The sequence below is a fragment of the Lynx canadensis genome, chromosome D2 (assembly GCF_007474595.2).
Source record: "Lynx canadensis isolate LIC74 chromosome D2, mLynCan4.pri.v2, whole genome shotgun sequence".
NCBI classification, from domain to species: Eukaryota; Metazoa; Chordata; class Mammalia; order Carnivora; family Felidae; genus Lynx; species Lynx canadensis.
Window position 1 is genome coordinate 39941919 of NC_044313.2, and position 18283 is coordinate 39960201.

Below are 18283 nucleotides of genomic sequence, written 5' to 3' on the forward strand. Positions count from 1 at the left end.
GCGCCCCTTTGCTGTATTTTTAAAATTTTCATTTAATGTTGGGAAAAATAGTTACTATCGATAGAGAATTATACATCTATACTATGGAATACTGTGTAGCATTTATCATTCTATTACATGGAAGGACTTCTGTGGCTTTCTCTAATGGCAAAAAAACAAGCCACAGAAAAATATAGTATACCATTTAGTTAAAAACTAACAAAGTTGAGCAGTTATTTTAATTTCAGGGTCATAGGATTATGAGTTTTTTCCTCTTCAGATTTTGGGGTGTGATATACTTTTTATTTTGAAAAATTATTTAATAAAATTTAAAATTTAATTTAATAATTAAATAAAATTATTTATATGTAGTTTAGACCTTACATATAAAGTTTTTTGAACGTTTTCATTAAAGTAGATTATTAGTGATATCAGAATTTTACTGGGATCTAACTAGGTTTAGACCAGTAGATAAAATGGAATGGCTTAAGGTGTTTATTATGTTCACTGATTTGTGACTGGACACTTTTTAAAAGTTGTTTGCTATGAACTGTTTGAAGAAGTATATCTATGGAAACTTCCTCCTTTAGTAAAATGATTGTAGTTTCCTGATTTTATCAGCTACACATTTCACTTATTCTCTCAAAGTTCAGTAGTCATTATTTATGTAATACTTTCTGTGTGCTAGATACTGTACTTAGGCACATATGAATATGTCTGTAGTGTTAGAGCACATTTCACAGATTTGGTTTTAGTTGGTCAAGTATTCTATGAAAGAAGAAATAAGTAAACATCTCTTATTTGCATTCTTCTAGATATTTAAATCATTCATAATGTTCTGGCATTTGGCAAATCAGTTACTTTATTTTAGTAGTTTGTCCATGTTTCTATCTGCTAAAGGACTAGCCTTTCCACAGTCACTGTGATGACTGCCCTTCAGGGTTAAGGCTGACCTATTGAGGGGGTCACAGAGAGAGCATAGAGCTTTGTCTTCGTTCCTGGCACAGTGGCACATAATAAATACTCAAGATTTTTGTTTATTGGCCAGTTGAATTAACAAGCAGGTTTAAAGTTTAAAAAGAAGCAATGAACTAAATAGTATTATAATTTTGGAACTCATTGTGTCAATTTTGAATTGAGACATGCATAATGGATTTGTGGGACTAGAAGAAACACAATACACGCACACACATTCATATGCAGAAACACTTGCTACATATAATTATCTATGCAGACTTTCCAGTAGAGGGCAGGGCTTTACTTTTGGGAAAATTTAATGAAGCTCTCCTTTTTACTATTTAATGTTTATTTTTCCTTATAATCATCATCACCATTATTATAAATAAACATAATATATGATGTATTATAACTGTTATTTATTGTTTAAGGTTCTTGTTACTCTGCAAGTGAAGAAGTTATTTGCATTTTAATTTTTTTTTAATTTGTTTTTTTAACGTTTATTTATTTTTGAGACAGAGAGAGACAGAGCGTGAACAGGGGAGGGGCAGAGAGAGAGGGAGACACAGAATCTGAAACAGGCTCCAGGCTCTGAGCTGTCAGCACAGAGCCTGACGTGGGGCTCGAACTCACAGACCGTGAGATCATGACCTGAGCCGAAGTCAGACGCTTAACTGACTGAGCCACCCAGGCGCCCCTGCATTTTAATTTTTTAATTAAAAATTTTTTTTAACGTTCATTTATTTTTGAGAGAGAGAACGCAAGGAGGGGAGGAGGACAGAGAGAGAGGGAGACCCAGAATCCAAAGCAGGCTCCAGGCTCTGAGCTGTCAGCACAGAGCCTGACACAGGGCTCAAACCCACAAACTGTGAGATCATGACCTGAGCCGAAGTCAGATGCTTAATCGACTGAGCCACCCAGTTGCCCCGAAATTATTTACATTTTAAAAACCTTTCACCGCTTGTATCTTGGTTTGCAGTGTACAGATTAATAATAAATAATAATTTGTAAACGGTAACATTCACATAAAAATAATAATATGTGAGAGGGCTTGAGATCAAGGTAGCTTTTTAAATTATGCATTCTGTCTCAAGCAGTAGTTGGGTTGGTTATGTTCTCAAATGACGTTTTTTATGTTCTTGTTTTTGTTTCCAAAGCGGCTTTAGACATAGCTCTGAAGTGTTGACAGTTGTGAAGAAGTCCAGTACAAAAATGCTTTATCAGATAAATAAGTGATATTTTAAAGCTTGTGACAGTCAGCAAAGCAGGGCAGCAACTACTCATATGTCAATTTTAAAAGACAAGGACAGGTGCCCAAAGGAGAAGCAGCTGTCAGCCCATTTAGACACATAAGGTTAAATGTCTTGAGGTTAAAAATGTTTGGGTAGACATTTCTCCCCATCTCTCCTGCTTAATATAGCTAAAAACCCTGGACACTATATAAACATAAGAAGACTCCAGGGTGCCTGGGTGGCTCAGTCAGTTGGGCGTCTGACTTGGGCTCAGGTCATGATCTTGTGGTTCAGGAGTTCGAGCCCCACGTCGGGCTCTGTGCTGACAACTCAGAGACTGGAACCTGCTTTGGATTCTGTCTCCCCCTCTCTCTCTGCCCCTCCCTTGCTCGTGCTCGCTCTCCCTCATTCTCTCTTTTTCTCTCTCTCTCTCTCTCCCTCAATCAAAAATAAAAACATTAAAAAAATTTTTTTATAAATATGAGAAAGACTCTGAAAGGTGGAGAGAAGACTGACCAACAAGGGTCTGTGGGGCCCTAGAAAAGATACAGTAGAGGCCTGGTGGGGAGGTCTAACTCTTACCCCAACTGAGTAGTACAGGATGCCTCCCCCACTCTTCACCAAGTAAAAAACCTGACTTTCTACTCTGAACTGGCAGTAATAAGGCAGCTCTTGCCTTCCCCTGTTACAGAAGACCTGCTAAAATAAGATTTAAATAAGATCTAGAATCTCATAACATAATACCCACAGTATCCAGATTTCAACCAAAATGACTCCTTACCAAGAATGAGGAAAATCTGAGTTGAAATGAGAAAAGACAATCAGTAGATACCTACCTTAATATAAAAGAGATATTGGAACTATCTGATGAGATTTTATTTATGTATTTATTTATTTATAAATGTTTATTTTTGAGAGAGACAGAAAATGAGTGGGGGAGGGGCAGAGAGAGAGAGAATCCGAAGTTGGCTCAGGCTCAGGGCTGTCAGCACAGAGTTCAATGCAGGGCTCGAACCCATGAACTACAAGATTATGACCTGAGCCTTAATTGGACACTTAACTGACTGGGCTACCCAGGCGCTTCTAGGATTATCTGACAAGATTTTAAAGCAGCCATCACAAAAGGCGCTTCAATGGGCAATTATAGACCTGCTTGAAACAATGAAAAAATAGTTCTAGCAAAGAAATAGTAGCTATAAAGAAAAACCAAATGGAAATTTTAGAACTGAAAAATAGAATAACGGAAATTTAAAAAATGCAGTGGATGAGCTCAATGAAGAAATGGGATGACAGAAGAAACAAATGGTGAACTTGAAAAAGAACAACAGAATTATTCATTTGGAACAACAGAAAGGGAATAGACTGGATAAAAAACAGTTTTAGGACCTTTGGTGAGCTAGTATCCAAAATCTATAAAGAACTCACCAAACTCCACACCCAAAAAACAAATAATCCAGTGAAGAAATGGGCAGAAGACATGAATAGACACTTCTTTAAGGAAGACATCCAGATGGCCAACAGGCACAGGAAAAGATGCTTAACGTCGCTCCTCATCAGGGAACTACAAATCAAAACCACACTCAGGCATCACCTCACGCCAGTCAGAGTGGCTAAAATGAACAAATCAGGAGACTATAGATGCTAGAGAGGATATGGAGAAACGGGAACCCTCTTGCACTGTTGGTGGGAATGCAAACTGGTGCAGTCTGAAAAACAGTGTGGAGGTTCCTCAGAAAATTAAAAATAGAACTACCCTATGACCCAGCAATAGCACTGCTGGGAATTTACCCAAGGGATACAGGAGTGCTGATGCATAGGGGCACTTGTACCCCAATGTTTATAGCAGTGCTTTCAACAATAGCCAAATTATGGAAAGAGCCTAAATGTCCATCAACTGATGAATGTATAAAGAAGTTGTGGTTTATATATACAATGGAATACTACTTGGCAATGAGAAAGAATGAAATATGGCCTTTTGTAGCAATGTGGATGGGACTGGAGAGTGTTATGCTAAGTGAAATAAGTCATACAGAGAAAGACAGATACCATATGTTTTCACTTTATGTGGATCCTGAGAAACTTAACAGAAGACCATGGGGGAGGGGAAGGGGAAAAAAAGAAAAAGGTTAGAGAGGGAGGGAGCCAGAACATAAGAGACTCTTAAAAACTGAGAACAAACTGAAGGTTGATTGGGGGTGGGAGGGAGAGGAGGGTGGGTGATGGGTATTGAGGAGGGCACCTGTTGGGATGAGCACTGGTGTTGTATGGAAACCAATTTGACATTAAATTTCATGTTAAAAAAAAACAAACAAACAGTTTAAGGACCTTTGGGACTATAACAAAAGATCTGATGTTCATGTCGTTTTAGTACCAGAAGGAGAGGAGAAAGAGGACAAGGCTGAAAAAATAGAAGAATTAGTAGCTTAAAACTAGAAATAATAGCTGAAAATTTCTCAAATTCACAAAAGACATAAACCTGCAGTGTGAAGAAGACAAGTGAACCCCAAACAAGGGTTCCATGCCAAGACTTCCTAAAAGTCAGACTTCTGAAAAGGCAAAGAAAACATTTTGAAAGCTTTAGGAGAGAAATGACACATTGCCTATAGGAGAAAAACAATTTGAATGATAGTGGATTTCTCATCAGGAAACATGGAGACTAGAAGGAAATGATAAAATATTTTCAAAGGACTAAAAGGAAAGAATTGTCAACCCACAATTCTATATCCAGTGAAAATATTCTTCAGGAATAAAGGGGGAAACCATGATGTTTAGATGAAGGAAAAGGAGAGACTTTGTCATTAGTAGACCTATCCTAAAAGAATGTCTAAAGGAATTTCTTGAAACAGAAAGGAAATGATACAAGATGGAATTTTGGAACATCAGGACAGAAGAACAACAGAAAGAGTAAACATGTAGTCAGTATAATAGACTTTTCTTGACTATTTTAAATTGTGTTTGACATTTTGTCTTTAACTGTTTTTCAAAAATAGTATGGTCTAATGTGGTTCTTTCTATGTAGGGAAATTTGAAAATTATAAATGGGGCAGGATAAAGGGACTTGAACTAAGGTAAAATTTCTGTACTGGAATTGGTAAGATGTTGACACCAGTAAACTGTCATAAGTTATATATAATGTAATGCCTAGAACAGCCAATAAAGAAAAAATCTATTCAAACAGATGTACTCAGAAACATTTTAGATAAATAAAAATGGAATTCTAAAACATGTTTAAGTAGCCCATAGGAAGGAAGAAAAAAGAACAGATAAATAGAAAATAAAAAATGAAATGAATATTCCCTAAATTAAATGTAAATTAAGTGGTCTAAATCTACCAATTCAAAGAGATTTACAAAGTGGGAGCATTTGGTTAAACATCCAACTCTTGATTTTGGCTTAGGTCATAATCTCGTGGTTCATGGGATTCAGCCCCATGTCAGGCTCTGCTGACAGGGCAGAGCCTGCTTGAGATTCTCTCTGTTCCTCTCTCTCTGTCCCTCTCCTGCTTATACTCTCTCTCTCAGAATAAATAAACGTTAAACAAAAAAAGAGATTTACCAAGTGAATAAAAAAGATGCACTGTATGTTGTTTATAAGAAATCATTTCAGACATAATGATATAGGCAAGTTGAAAGTAAAAGGCAGCTTTACTTGTGACCGCCCAAAAGTGTAAACAAACAAAATGTCCCTCAGTGAGTAATGGTTAAACAAATTGTAGTATATTCATACCATGGAATACTACTTAGCAATAAGGAGGGATTAACCATTGATACTTGTATCAACTTCAGTTGATTTTAAGGGCATTATGCTGGATGAAAAATTCAGTCTTTTTTTAAAAATTTTTTTTAGGGGCGCCTGGGTGGCAGAGTCGGTTAAGCGTCCGACTTCAGCCAGGTCACGATCTCGCGGTCCATGAGTTCGAGCCCCGCGTCAGGCTCTGGGCTGATGGCTTGGAGCCTGGAGCCTGTTTCAGATTCTGTGTCTTCCTCTCTCTCTGCCCCTCCTCTGTTCATGCTCTGTCTCTCTCTGTCCCAAAAATAAATAAACGTTGAAAAAAAAATTAAAAAAAAAAAAATTTTTTTTACTGTTTTATTTATTTTTGGGACAGAGACAGAGCATGGGCAGGGGAGAGGCAGAGAGAGAGAGTGAGACACAGAATCCAAAGCAGGCTCCAGGCTCTGAGCTGTCAGCACAGAGCCCAACGTGGGGCTCGAACTCACAAACCGTGAGATCATGACCTGAGCTGAAGTCGGACGCTTAACCAACTGAGCCACGCAGGCACCCCCAAAAATTCAGTCTTAAAACGACATATACTGTTTGATTCCATTTATATAACATGACAAAATTGTAGAGATGGAAAACAGGTTAGTGGTTGGTAGGGCTTAGGAATGGTTGGAGGAAGGAGGGGGGTGACTAAATGGGTAGCAGGAGAGAAAGATTATAGAGAACAAGGTTTGTATCTTGATTTTGCTGTTGGTTACACAAATGTACATGTGATAAAAAATAGCATAGAATGATACACACTGTACCAGTATTAATTTCTGTTTTTTGATATTATGTAAAATGTAACCATTAAAGAAAACTGGGTCAAGGGTAAACTGGACGTCTCTATACTATTTTTGCAACTTCCTATGAATCCATAATTATTTCAAAATATGTTCTAAGAAGCAAAAGGATGAATTATAAGTACGAAAAGTGAATTTTTAAACAAATGTGTTAATGTTTTCTGCATTTTCAGGCAAAGGAAAGCAAGTATCTTTAATGTGTACCTCTAAAATAGTAGAATGACTTCTATGACTATATTTTTTCAATTTAGTTTTTATTTTTATTATAGTAAAGAGGCTTATAATGAAGAGGCAACCATTTAACCACTTCAAACTCTTTTTTTTTTTTTTAAATGTGTTAACTTCCCCTTATAGAGGATTAGGATTTAGCTATCGTTCACTTCCCCCTTCACCGTTAACATAAGCGTTATTTCTACTTCCCATTTCCCACTATAGTTATCATATTCATTTCAATTAAGATCAATATTCTGTTTTTTAAACCAGGGTGGTAAAAACACTGTTCATATTTAAGATATGATTGCTTTTCTAGCACAACTTTTTGTTTTTCCCAGAATTAATAATTGTCTTGTGTTATTCACTTAGTTTTCTAGGTATCTGTGATTAATTGAATCCCAAATTCCCTGAATTGTAAATATCTTTCTGTTCATTCTGAATATTAGTTTTTCTACTGTCCCAATTTAAAGAGGGAGGTAAGTATAGTTTGATTTTTAGAGCGCTGGATAAAGAAAATTCTTAGTGTTAGAAATTCCCTCTAAAACTAGAGTAAAATAACTTGTTACTTTTTCTGTTTACACACATACCTTGTGCAGCTGCATATAGGCGAATGAATATTCCTTTATTCTAGTTTACAGCAAAGAAAATCTGTAGGTTTGTGAAGGTCTGTATTCTCAGTAATCCCATGGTCACATAGAGAGGTGGGGAGAGCAGTGGAGTAGAGGTGAGAATACTTGGGTTCTAGTTTTGATTTAATTACTAATTGACAGTCTCAATCTAGGATAGTCAGGTAACCTCCTTGGCCTCAGTTTTCTTTTCTCAGTAATAATGACAGAATCAGACTAGATAATAAGTGAGACTTTCTTTAGTTCAAATGTAATTTTAAGTAGAGAAATGTTTTACTTTAATCTTGACTGTTAACAAATTAATTTCCAAATGGTTAGTTAGTTAATTCCAAATTGGTTAATTTCCAAATTAACAGTATTATCATTTTTAGTACTTTTAAAGAAATGCCCTGCCTTTTTAGAGAGAAATTGGATTAAAAGACCTAATTTCTAAAGCCTGTAGAGATGGGAAATTATAAAAGTAAAATGGGCTGTGAATGTTATCTTTGTTGTGCATCACATTATGATATGGGAATTGTGGTTTTAACTTCCCAAGGGTGCCTAGAAAAGGAAAACTCTAAGGTCATCAGAAACTTCATTGTTTACTACCCAGTATGTTAGATTTGAAAATTATACTGTGCTCTGAAATAATTTTTATAGCTTTTATGGTGATTTCTTTTAAGTTATAGACTATTGAAGCTAGATGGATTCTTGAGGTTTCTGAGAGAACCCTTACTGGTCTAGCAGTTTTTAATTGTAAGCAAGGGCAGGATGTACTGTTTTTTATTTGCAAGTGTTTTATTTAATTATAAATGTTGATATGAGAGAGATGTGATATTTGGGATACTTAGTTTTCAGAGGTTATTGAGGTAAATTACATATATTTGAAAATGAATTTGTAAGTTTACCTGAGTTCACCTTAGTGCCCATCTTGGTATACTTTTACATGAGTTTGATGATACTGATAATGTACGTTATGGGCTCCTGTGAAAAGCAGGTATGTAATTTAATTTCATAATAAACATCTGTTCATTGGTTATTATTCACTAAAATATTTTATTGGTTTTCAGGTACTTGAAGAAGCAGAAGCTCAACATTTATATCAGTCGATTTTGCCTGATATGGTGAAAATTGCACTCTGTTTGCCAAATATTTGCACCCAGGTTAGTAGAAATAACTTTTTCCCCAGTAGCTTTCTTGAGACTCACAACTGAATTTCTTTTAAACTGTAATGGTCAGGGTCAAAGAGAGAGAAGAGAGAGATAGGAAACAGTTTGTGTCAAAGAGTATGAGGAGTTTGCTATACTGAAGAACGGGTTAGAGGCTAGAGGGAATGCTGCAAAAGGACATTAAAAATGCAGCATTCAATTTCTGAGCTTCAGTTTACTCTGTTGATATTTGCTTACTTAGACTTCCTATTTTCTTTTTGTTTAAACAGTCTCTAACTTAAAAAGAGGTCATTATCCCAAAACATACTAATGGATTTAGAACAATTCAAGTTTATTTATTTATTTTGAGAGAAAGACAGAGAGCTGGCAAGCAGGGGAGGGGCAGAGAAAGGGGGAGACACAGAATCCCACACAGGTTCTGTGCTGTGAGTGCAGGGTCCAACACAGAATCCAACACAGGGCTCCAGTCACAAACTGTGAGATCATGACTTGAGCCAAAATCAAGAGTCGGACACTTAACTGACTCTTGATTAATACCAGATTCTTTCTTTCATTTTTAAAAGTTAGAAAGCACCATGAGCTGGGCACCTGGGTGGCAGAGTTGGTTAAGTGTCTGACTTCGACTCAGGTTATGACCCTGTGGTTCATTGGTTCGAGCCCTGCATCGGGCTCTGCTGACAGCTCAGAGCCTGGAGCCTGGTTTGGAGTCTGTGTCTCCCTCTCTTTCTGCCCCTCCCCACTCGTGCTCTGCTTTCTTTCTCTCAAAAATACATAAACATTAAAAAATATCTTAAAAAAAAGAAAAATCTCTGCTGTGAAAATTAACATTTCAGTTTGATATCAAAGTATATCTTTGGCAAATTGAGCTGCATATGTTGTTATTTAATGACTTATCACATCAACATTCTCTAGACCGAATCTAAAAGGTAAATTTTAGATTTATAAAAAGGAAATTAAAGGAAACACATTTTGGACATGAACTTTTTGAAAAATCTTGGTTCATATTAAACCACTCTTATTTTTATCTAGCTAAGCATTTGATAATCAGATTTACATCTTCTAGGGTGCCTTGGTGGCTCAGTTGGTTAAGCACCCAACTCTTGATCTCAGCTCAGGCATTAATATCAGGGTGGTGAGTTCAAGCCCGGTTATTGGGCTCCACACTGGGCATGGAGCCTACTTAAAAAAAAAAAAAAAAAAAAAAAGATTTACATCCTTCAGTTTTCCCCAAGTATGACTTTTTAGGATTTCTCCTCTAAGAAAACAGAAATCAGTTATTCTATCTATTTATTTATTTATTAAAAAAATTTTTTTTAATGTTTATTTCTGAGGCAGAGAGAGACAGAGCATGAGTGGGGGAGGGGCAAAGAGAGAGGGAGACAGAATCTGAACCAGGCTCCAGACTCTGAGCTGTCAGCACAGAGCCCAATGTGGGGCTTGAACTCACAAACCATGAGATCATGACCTGAGCTGAAGTCAGTCGCTCAACCAACTGAGCTACCCAGGTGCCCCAGTTATTCTATTTAAAATCATACTGTTGATTATTTTGGGGGTTAAGAATGTTTGCATTTATCATTCATTAAGCCTAAAATATCACCATTAATTTTTAAACTCATTTTTATGGATAACTTCATAAATAGTAGTTAAAAGCTCTTTTTTTAAAAAAAAAATAATGTTTATTTATTTAGAGAGTGCTCACACATGCACTGGGAGGAAGGGCTAAGAGAAAGGGAGACAGAGAATCTTAAGCAGGCTGTGTGTTGTCAGCGCAGAGCTAGACATGAGGCTCAGTCCCACAAACTGTGAGATCATGACCTGAGCCAAAATCAAGAGTTGGACTCTTAACCAACTGAGCCACCCTTGCTCCCCTAAAAGCTCATTTTTAGCTAAAACTAAGTAACAGTTTGCTTTAAATCACTGATACATTGTCACCTTTTCTAAAAGCATTTCTGAGTTGTAAATAAATGCATAGGGTGGGAAATGGAAATCAATATGAGGTCTCTGTTTCTTCTTTCTTAGAAATGGTAATTGCTAAGGCCTAAAAGGAGAGATTTTTGGAAACTATAATGATTCTTTAGGTTTCCCTTGTTTGTTTACCTTTGTATTTTCACAAGGGAAATAGTTGAACTGCAAATTTAACCTTTTCTTTTTCTAGGAAAGTTTTAGTCTAGCATTGATGTATATTTTCTGTTAGAAAAAAGTTGTTACATCATTGTACTTTTGATTTGTCTTGCCTGCCTTTCCTGTGTTTCACTTTGGTGTTTGCTGAAATATGATCAGGACAGTTGTCTATGTATAGTATACTGGTTTGACATGAATGCACATATCCAGGATTTTTAGTTCTGGGTCTTACTGAAAGGTAGAAAGAAAAGCATCCTTAAATATCATGCTGGAGCATTTTAAAACTTAAAAACTGATATGTATACTGGCAGTTGGTCTTTGGCGTTACTATCATATCTTTAAAAACATACATTTTAAACATTTAAAGTAGAATAAAACCCACTGAACACAATACTTAGGTCCTGTGAATTTACTGAAAAGAAAAGATTAGTGAATTTGGGTTTGGGACAACTAGAAGACGTTTCAGTCATAAAAAATTTGAAGGAAAAATGTCCTGTATCTTCCTTGATTTAAAATGATTATAAAGGAAATACCTATCTTCTTACACATTATACATATGTGTGTATACACATGTCCTATTAATTGCTTTAATAAAATTAGATTTAGGTCTCAAAGAAATTGTCAAAGTGAAGTGTGATTCAGAATTGGAAGGAAAAGACTTATTTATTGAATTATTTTCCTTAGCATTTTATTTAGGACTACAATAGAAAAATTGCTCTGTCCAGCAATGTTTAATATGAGTGAGAATAAAATTTAGCATATGCTATAATAGCTCCATTCGGTGTTGCAATTTCCCATTTCATCTTTTGTTTTAATTTTTCATTACATGGATAATGTGTATTTATTTCTTACTTGCTAAAACAATCTTGTTTTCCACTAATAAGTAATGTTTTGTGTTCTCTTCACTATCATCATTATTGATTAGAAATCTGCAGTTTGTCAAACAAGTACACTTTTCCAATCATCCTTGATGAACTGCCCTTGACTTCAACAGTGTTGCTGATTTAAGAACTCAAGAGTGGCCTGAAATTATTCCTGCCTTAATTTAGCAAATGCAATTTGGTGCCTCTGCTTTTGAAATTGCTAAACTAATTATGGCTCTTCTTGTCTGTATATTTTGTTTCCTCTATCAGCCAATACCGCTCCTGAAACAGAAGATGAATCATTCCATCACAATGTCACAGGAACAGATTGCCAGTCTTTTAGCTAATGCTTTCTTCTGCACATTTCCACGGCGAAATGCTAAGATGAAATCCGAGTATTCTAGCTACCCAGACATTAACTTCAATCGGTATGTTTTCAGAGAACACCTCTTAAACAGTGAAATAGAGAAGGGTAGAAAGAACTAATATTTGTCCAGTGATTTGCCATAGACCAAACATTTTATGTCCAATTATCTAATTTAATCTTTATAATGCAGTGAGTTAAGTGGTATTTTTGCCATTTTGTAGGCAAGATCATTAAAGTTCAATGAAAATCTTTGTTATTATATAGTTACTCTCCATTATCAACACTAGAAAGGAATGGGGAAACAATGAAAAACAATGTCATTTGTATAAGAAAACTTATTTAAAATTCCAATAAGAGATACCCATTTTATACCATATTCTCTTTGTGTAAATGCCAATTGTGAGGGACATGTTGTTAACCTAGTTTTGAGTCAGTACGTTAGCTAAGTTTGTTTTAAGAGAATAGTATTTAGTCATTTAGTTCAAATATACAGTAAGCAATTTCAGTATTCTTCTTAGTGTGTTAAGTGCCTTACAAGAGAAAGGACAAACCAGTTTCTGACTTCTCTGTCTTTCCACGAGGCTTTTATTCCTTCTTCGAGCATCAGTTCAAGTATCACTGTTTCTGATAGCTCTGATCTTGCCAGGATAGGTTTGCTATTCCCCTGGGTTCATATGATGGTCTATATGTACCCCTGTTCTATAAAAAAGAGGTACATAGCATTATAATACTCTATTATAGAAGGATATCGTTTGACAAAGGTTAATATACTTTAATAATAGTTTAATATAGTTTAGTAAAATTTTTTCTTGAGGAAATAACTTTTGAACTAAGTACAAAGGGTGAGTAGGGGTTTTTACCAAGGAGGAAAGGAGAGATGATTACATTCTGGGTGAGGGGTACAGCATGTTCAAAGGGGCACTGTGATGAGAAGGACATGACATGCCCAGAGCCTGAGAGAAGACCAGTGCGGCTGCAGCACAGAGAGAGGACAGACTGCAGGGGATAGGGGCCAGTAGGCCATCCTACTGTGCCTTCAAGGCCCTCCTAAGGTAATAAAAAGTCATTAAAGGATTTGGTATGGGAGGAGGGGGAGGCTGATGCACCTGATCAGATTTACATTTTCAAAAGTTTGTTCTGATTACAATGTGGGTACTGAGTGGAGAGGGGCCGAAGTACAGTGAGTTTACCCAGCTGGAGAGGCTATTGCGATGCACTAGGAAGGAGAGGTTGATAGCTGGGATAGTGTAGCAGTGGGGGTAGAGGTGTGATGACATTTGAAGAACAAGTCAGCGTGATGGTGACAAACTGTGAGTGGGTGAAGAGAGGCATCCAGGGTTCTTCTGGGTTTGTACAACTGGGCATGTGCCTTTTGTGTTCTCTACTTTTCCTGCTGTACCATCTACCCTACTTCTTTATAATTGCTTGTTTAATCCTTTCAGTGGGATCTGAATCTTTCATTAAATTTCATGCATTGTAGGCCTTCAGTAAATCCACATTGAGTGAATGAAAATAAAATTTATAGATGAAATGTTTGAGAAATTGACTGGTTAGTGGAAGAGTGTTAGGATTAAAACTAGATCCTTCATTCTTAATCTATTGTCTTTTACGTTTCAAACTTCATCTTTAGCAATTAGGAGATATTTTATTTTTAAGCCATATATAGTTCAAGTTTTTGCCTTTGATTTCTTTAGCATTTGGGATAGAATTGAGAGAAAACACAGCATTGGTATCTGCAATTGCAATTGTGTAAAGAACCTGTTTATTAAATATAATTTTTTTTTGCTTATTTGAGAAATTGTTAAAGAATTTTTTCTACTCACTTGTAGTTAAGGGCTATGCATCTCTTGCAGATTTTCCTTTTTAATACAGAAAAGGAAATGGACAAATTTGGTATGTAAGTAAACAATGGAAATTTAATTCTGTAGAAATGTAATTATCTGTTTCCATGAAGAGTATTAGTTATATTTATAAATCTCCATACAGTAAGTAGTCTCTCTGTTTATTTGGAATAAATGTTTGATTAGCTCCAGGATCACCAGGGATGCTGTAAATTATTCAAATTTCTATCCAAAATTCTGAAGGCCGATCCAGTGGTTTTGTGTTTTTCTGATTTTTGATTTTGGTAAGAAGTAGGTCTAGTTAATAATGCTTTAGAGTTAGTGTTTCCATAGCCACTTATAGTTTGTTTCCACAGGATGAGTAGTCAGCTAGTACATGTTTCTTGATTGTCCCTCAGATAAACCTTTGATATCTTAGTTATAAGCTTTCTCAGATTGATTCTTTGACCTAATTATATACCTTTTAAATTTATTTTTTAGATAAGAGCTATGCATTCTCTTCCTAAGTTAAGGTTCTTTCAGAGAGACTCTTCTCCAAAAAAGTTATTTTGAAGATCTGTTACAGATATTTTCAAACATGCTAAAAAATAAAGAGAACAGTATCATGACCCCATGTTTACTTACCCAAGTTTGGTACTAACCAGAATTTTTTATTTTGCTCCGTTTTCAGCTATCCAACCCCACTTTATATATATATGTGTGTGTGTGTGTGTGTGTGTGTGTGTGTGTGTGTGTGTGTATAACCAAATTTCAGATGTTAAGTTTCACCCATAAAGAATTCAGTATTTAGGGGCACCTGGCTGGTTTAATTGGTAGAGCATGCAACTCTTGATCTCATGGTCATGAGTTTGAGCCCCATGTTGGGCATAGAGTTTACTTAAAAAAAAAAAAAAAAAGAGTTAGTATTTAAACTATTCACAGATAATGTTAGTCCTGTATCATGGTTAAATGTTTATAGCCCTTTCCTCTTTAAGAGCTTTAAGCTCTCTGTGGATGACTACAAATACACATTCCTCATCAGGTAAAACAAGAAAAAGCACAGAAAGAGAGCAGAAGATTAAGCATGATTTCAATTAGCAATTGTAGGCTTTCACAAGGAATGAAAAGTTACGTATAGAATATGATCTCAATTATGTTAAAATACCTGTATCTGTTAACATACCTCTGTGTTCACATCAGTACATGTATAAGCATGGAAAGTAGACTGACAAGAAAATGAATTAAAGTATGATTCCCGTTGGGTAGTGAGAGAAACACATTTAATGCTTTTACTTCATCCTTTACTATATTTTAAAAATTGTTTTTAACAAGAATATATTACTTTTATAATCAGAAGAAAAATAGTTACAAGTCAATCATCAGACAAAGTTAATGAAAAGAATGGGTGATTTTTGTACTTTGATTTTGAGGTTGGAAGCCCACAGATTTTTTGAGCCTTTCCCAAACAGCTAATGTGGGTAGCTTCTTCCTTCCCTTCTATAACCCCATAGATAGGGTATCATAACCCCCCTTCACCCTCACTGTACAGTCAGCGTGTGAAAGAAGCACAAGTCCACAGGGCCCTCTGAGGGCTGGGCACCTGCTACACTAGCAGCCTTCTTTTCTCAACAGTAATGTGGACCTCAGGTTTGGAACGACTGACAGAAGTCAAGAAGTCTTGGGAAGCTTTGGCTTTTGTGACATCCCATTTCCTGCCGCTATTACCAGAATTTATATCAATTTTAATACACGTTTTAATTTTAAAGCATCATTGCTTTTCAGCTAAACTTCTGACAGGAGGATGCTGGAACGTCTTGGCAAAGGCGTGTTTATCTTTTTCATTGTGCATGGGCATTTTTCCTGAAGGCTGAGCTGGTTGGCTCTGAGTGTCAGCTTGTTAGGCTTGATGGAAAAAGAGGCTGAGGAGTTTTTCTTAATGAAGGGAATATAGATTTGAACAATATAAGCATTTTATGTAAATGAGTGGATTTTTTTTTTTTTGCTGGGCATTACATAATGTCCTATTTCATCTCAAGTATCTCTGCTTACTCAGCACTATCTGGATTTTTTTTTTTTTTTTGCATGAGAATAATTCTTTTTTTATTGTTCACACACGCAAGTACGAGTGGGGAGGGGCAGAGAGAGAGGGAGACACAGAATCTGAAGCAGGCTCCATGCTGTCAGCACAGAGCCCGATCCGGGGCTCGAACCCCTGAACTGTGAGATCAAGACCTGAGCTGAATTGGATGCTTAACTGAGCCCCAATTTCTTAATAACAATACCTGATATTTATTAAGTACTTGCTATGTGTTAATCACCTTGCTGTTATTTTTTACTTGATGTATCCGTTTTATAAATTAGGTATTGTTTTCTCATTTTTCCCATGAGGAGATGGAGGCTTAGAGAGAGGGTAGGATTACTTCATCAAGTTAACTGGTACAATTGGGATTCAAACTCAAGATAAAGTTGGCTTCGAGAAGCTGTCTCATAACCTTTTGTGCTATCCAGCCTCCCTTTGAATGAACCAGATTAATACTTCTTAACTCATAGCTAATCAGAAACTAGAACTACCCTTAGAAATAATCCTTGGTCTGTAAAATGAACCAAAACTATTCATCAGTCCAGAGTGAGATCATGAGGGATTTAAACTTATGGTATCCCAATAGTATTTTCAGAAAATGAGAGTTTAATCCATTGGAGATTTGAAACCAGGCATATTCTTGTCTTCTGGCTGATAGATGTTCTTTTGATCACCAGAATGTTGGGCAGGTAAAGCCTGTGGTAGTTTCCACAATTGTTTTATAAGTCTTTATTTTTTTATTATTTATTTATTTAATTTGTTTTTTCAGTATATGAAATTTATTGTCAAATTGGTTTCCATACAACACCCAGTGCTCATCCCAAAAGGTGCCCTCCTCAATACCCATCACCCACCCTCCCCTCCCTCCCACCCCCCATCAACCCTCAGTTTGTTCTCATTTTTTAAGAGTCTCTTATGCTTTGGCTCTCTCCCACTCTAACCTCTTTTTTTTTTCCCCTTCCCCTCCCCCATGGGTTTCTGTTAAGTTTCTCAGGATTCACATAAGAGTGAAAACATATGATATCTGTCTTTCTCTGTATGGCTTAACCACAATTGTTTTAAGGAGTCCTGGCAGCACCTGGCTCTCACTGAGATGGTATGTGTTTAATAAGCCTAAACTAGCAAAAAGCAGGAATGATGACTATACATGATCATTGATGCTGTCTGTTGACAGCTTACTTTGATTCTATCTGTGGAAGTTTCTAGGTAGGGAACCTTCTATACTAATAGGTTCAGTGAAAGTAAGTGACTTGTCAGCAGAACAAGCAGGACGCTGTCTTCCATCAGACTCCGTGCTCTTTTCGTTATGTCTTGCTTCTTCTCGAGCAAAATGCTCTGAGTGTGCTCCAGAGATGGAAAACAACCAAAAGTTCCCCTTTTTCATGTGACTTATGAAAGATCAAGTACCTAATTTGATGAGCCATTTGGTAAGCTGATTATGGAGCATTTTGTTGTGGTGGTGTTTTCTTTTTGGCCTAGTTGCTATTTATGATTATAGTTTCTGGCAGTTGGGAGTTGTGTGTGTGTGAGTGTATTTAGCCTCAAAAGAGCTATGGCTAGCTAGTTGATTGAATAAGAAAAATGGTTAAGAGTATGTGGTAGGAGGCTGATGTCAATAAATTGAATAAGTCTTCCTGTTTTTATTTATTGTTGTGTTCTTCCAGCCCTGCTTAGTTATGTTAAATACCCCTGACCTTTTCCCCTGCTTGCCTTTCAGGGCCTAAACATTCATATAAAGGCTTCCAATGTGATTAGCATTGATGCTTCTGAGATTGCTTAGAAACTGATGGTCAGAGATTAATTGTGGGTTGCAGCAGTGATCAGCCCAGGAGGCTTTTACATCTTCCTCTTCCCTGGATTGAAAGTGCTTCTGGGGCCATATGGCAGAGTGCTTCACAGAAAAACCAAGAATGACTTTGTGGCTGGGTTCCAGGTTATTATTTGCATCCATTTTAAAGTGGAAGTTATAGTGCTTTGGGTTTGATTTACTGTGTGCTAATGGGATTAATCCTTAACTCGAAATCACATGGGTCTGTGCGTGTGTGTGTCTAGAATCCAATTCCAGTAATGTTATCAATATTCTATTCAGAGAAAGATTTTATTGAACTATGATTTTCCTTATATGTATGGAAAGAAAAACAATAGTTAATAAGTATCTGACCCTCGATTGACTTATTTCCTTGAAAATAAAAAGTTTTGTTTATAACAAAAAGTGAGGTTGCCTGACTGGCTTTTTCTGTATGCTTATTTTATTTTATTTTAATTTTTTTTAAGTAGGCTTCATGACCAGCATGGAGCCCAACATGGGGCTTGAA

The 18283-nt window shown here is 36.3% G+C and overlaps 1 protein-coding gene across 6 annotated transcripts in view; it reads left to right on the forward strand.

The window, feature by feature from the left end:
* Positions 1 to 18283, forward strand: part of PARG (poly(ADP-ribose) glycohydrolase) — a 132227-nt gene that overhangs the window by 47345 nt on the left and 66599 nt on the right. For all 6 annotated transcript variants that reach the window (XM_030335500.1, XM_030335497.1, XM_030335498.1 and 3 more), the window contains 2 exons: positions 8619 to 8711; positions 11972 to 12129. In XM_030335500.1, coding sequence (XP_030191360.1) covers positions 8619 to 8711; positions 11972 to 12129 — 251 coding nt within the window. The remainder of the gene's footprint in view (positions 1 to 8618; positions 8712 to 11971; positions 12130 to 18283) is intronic.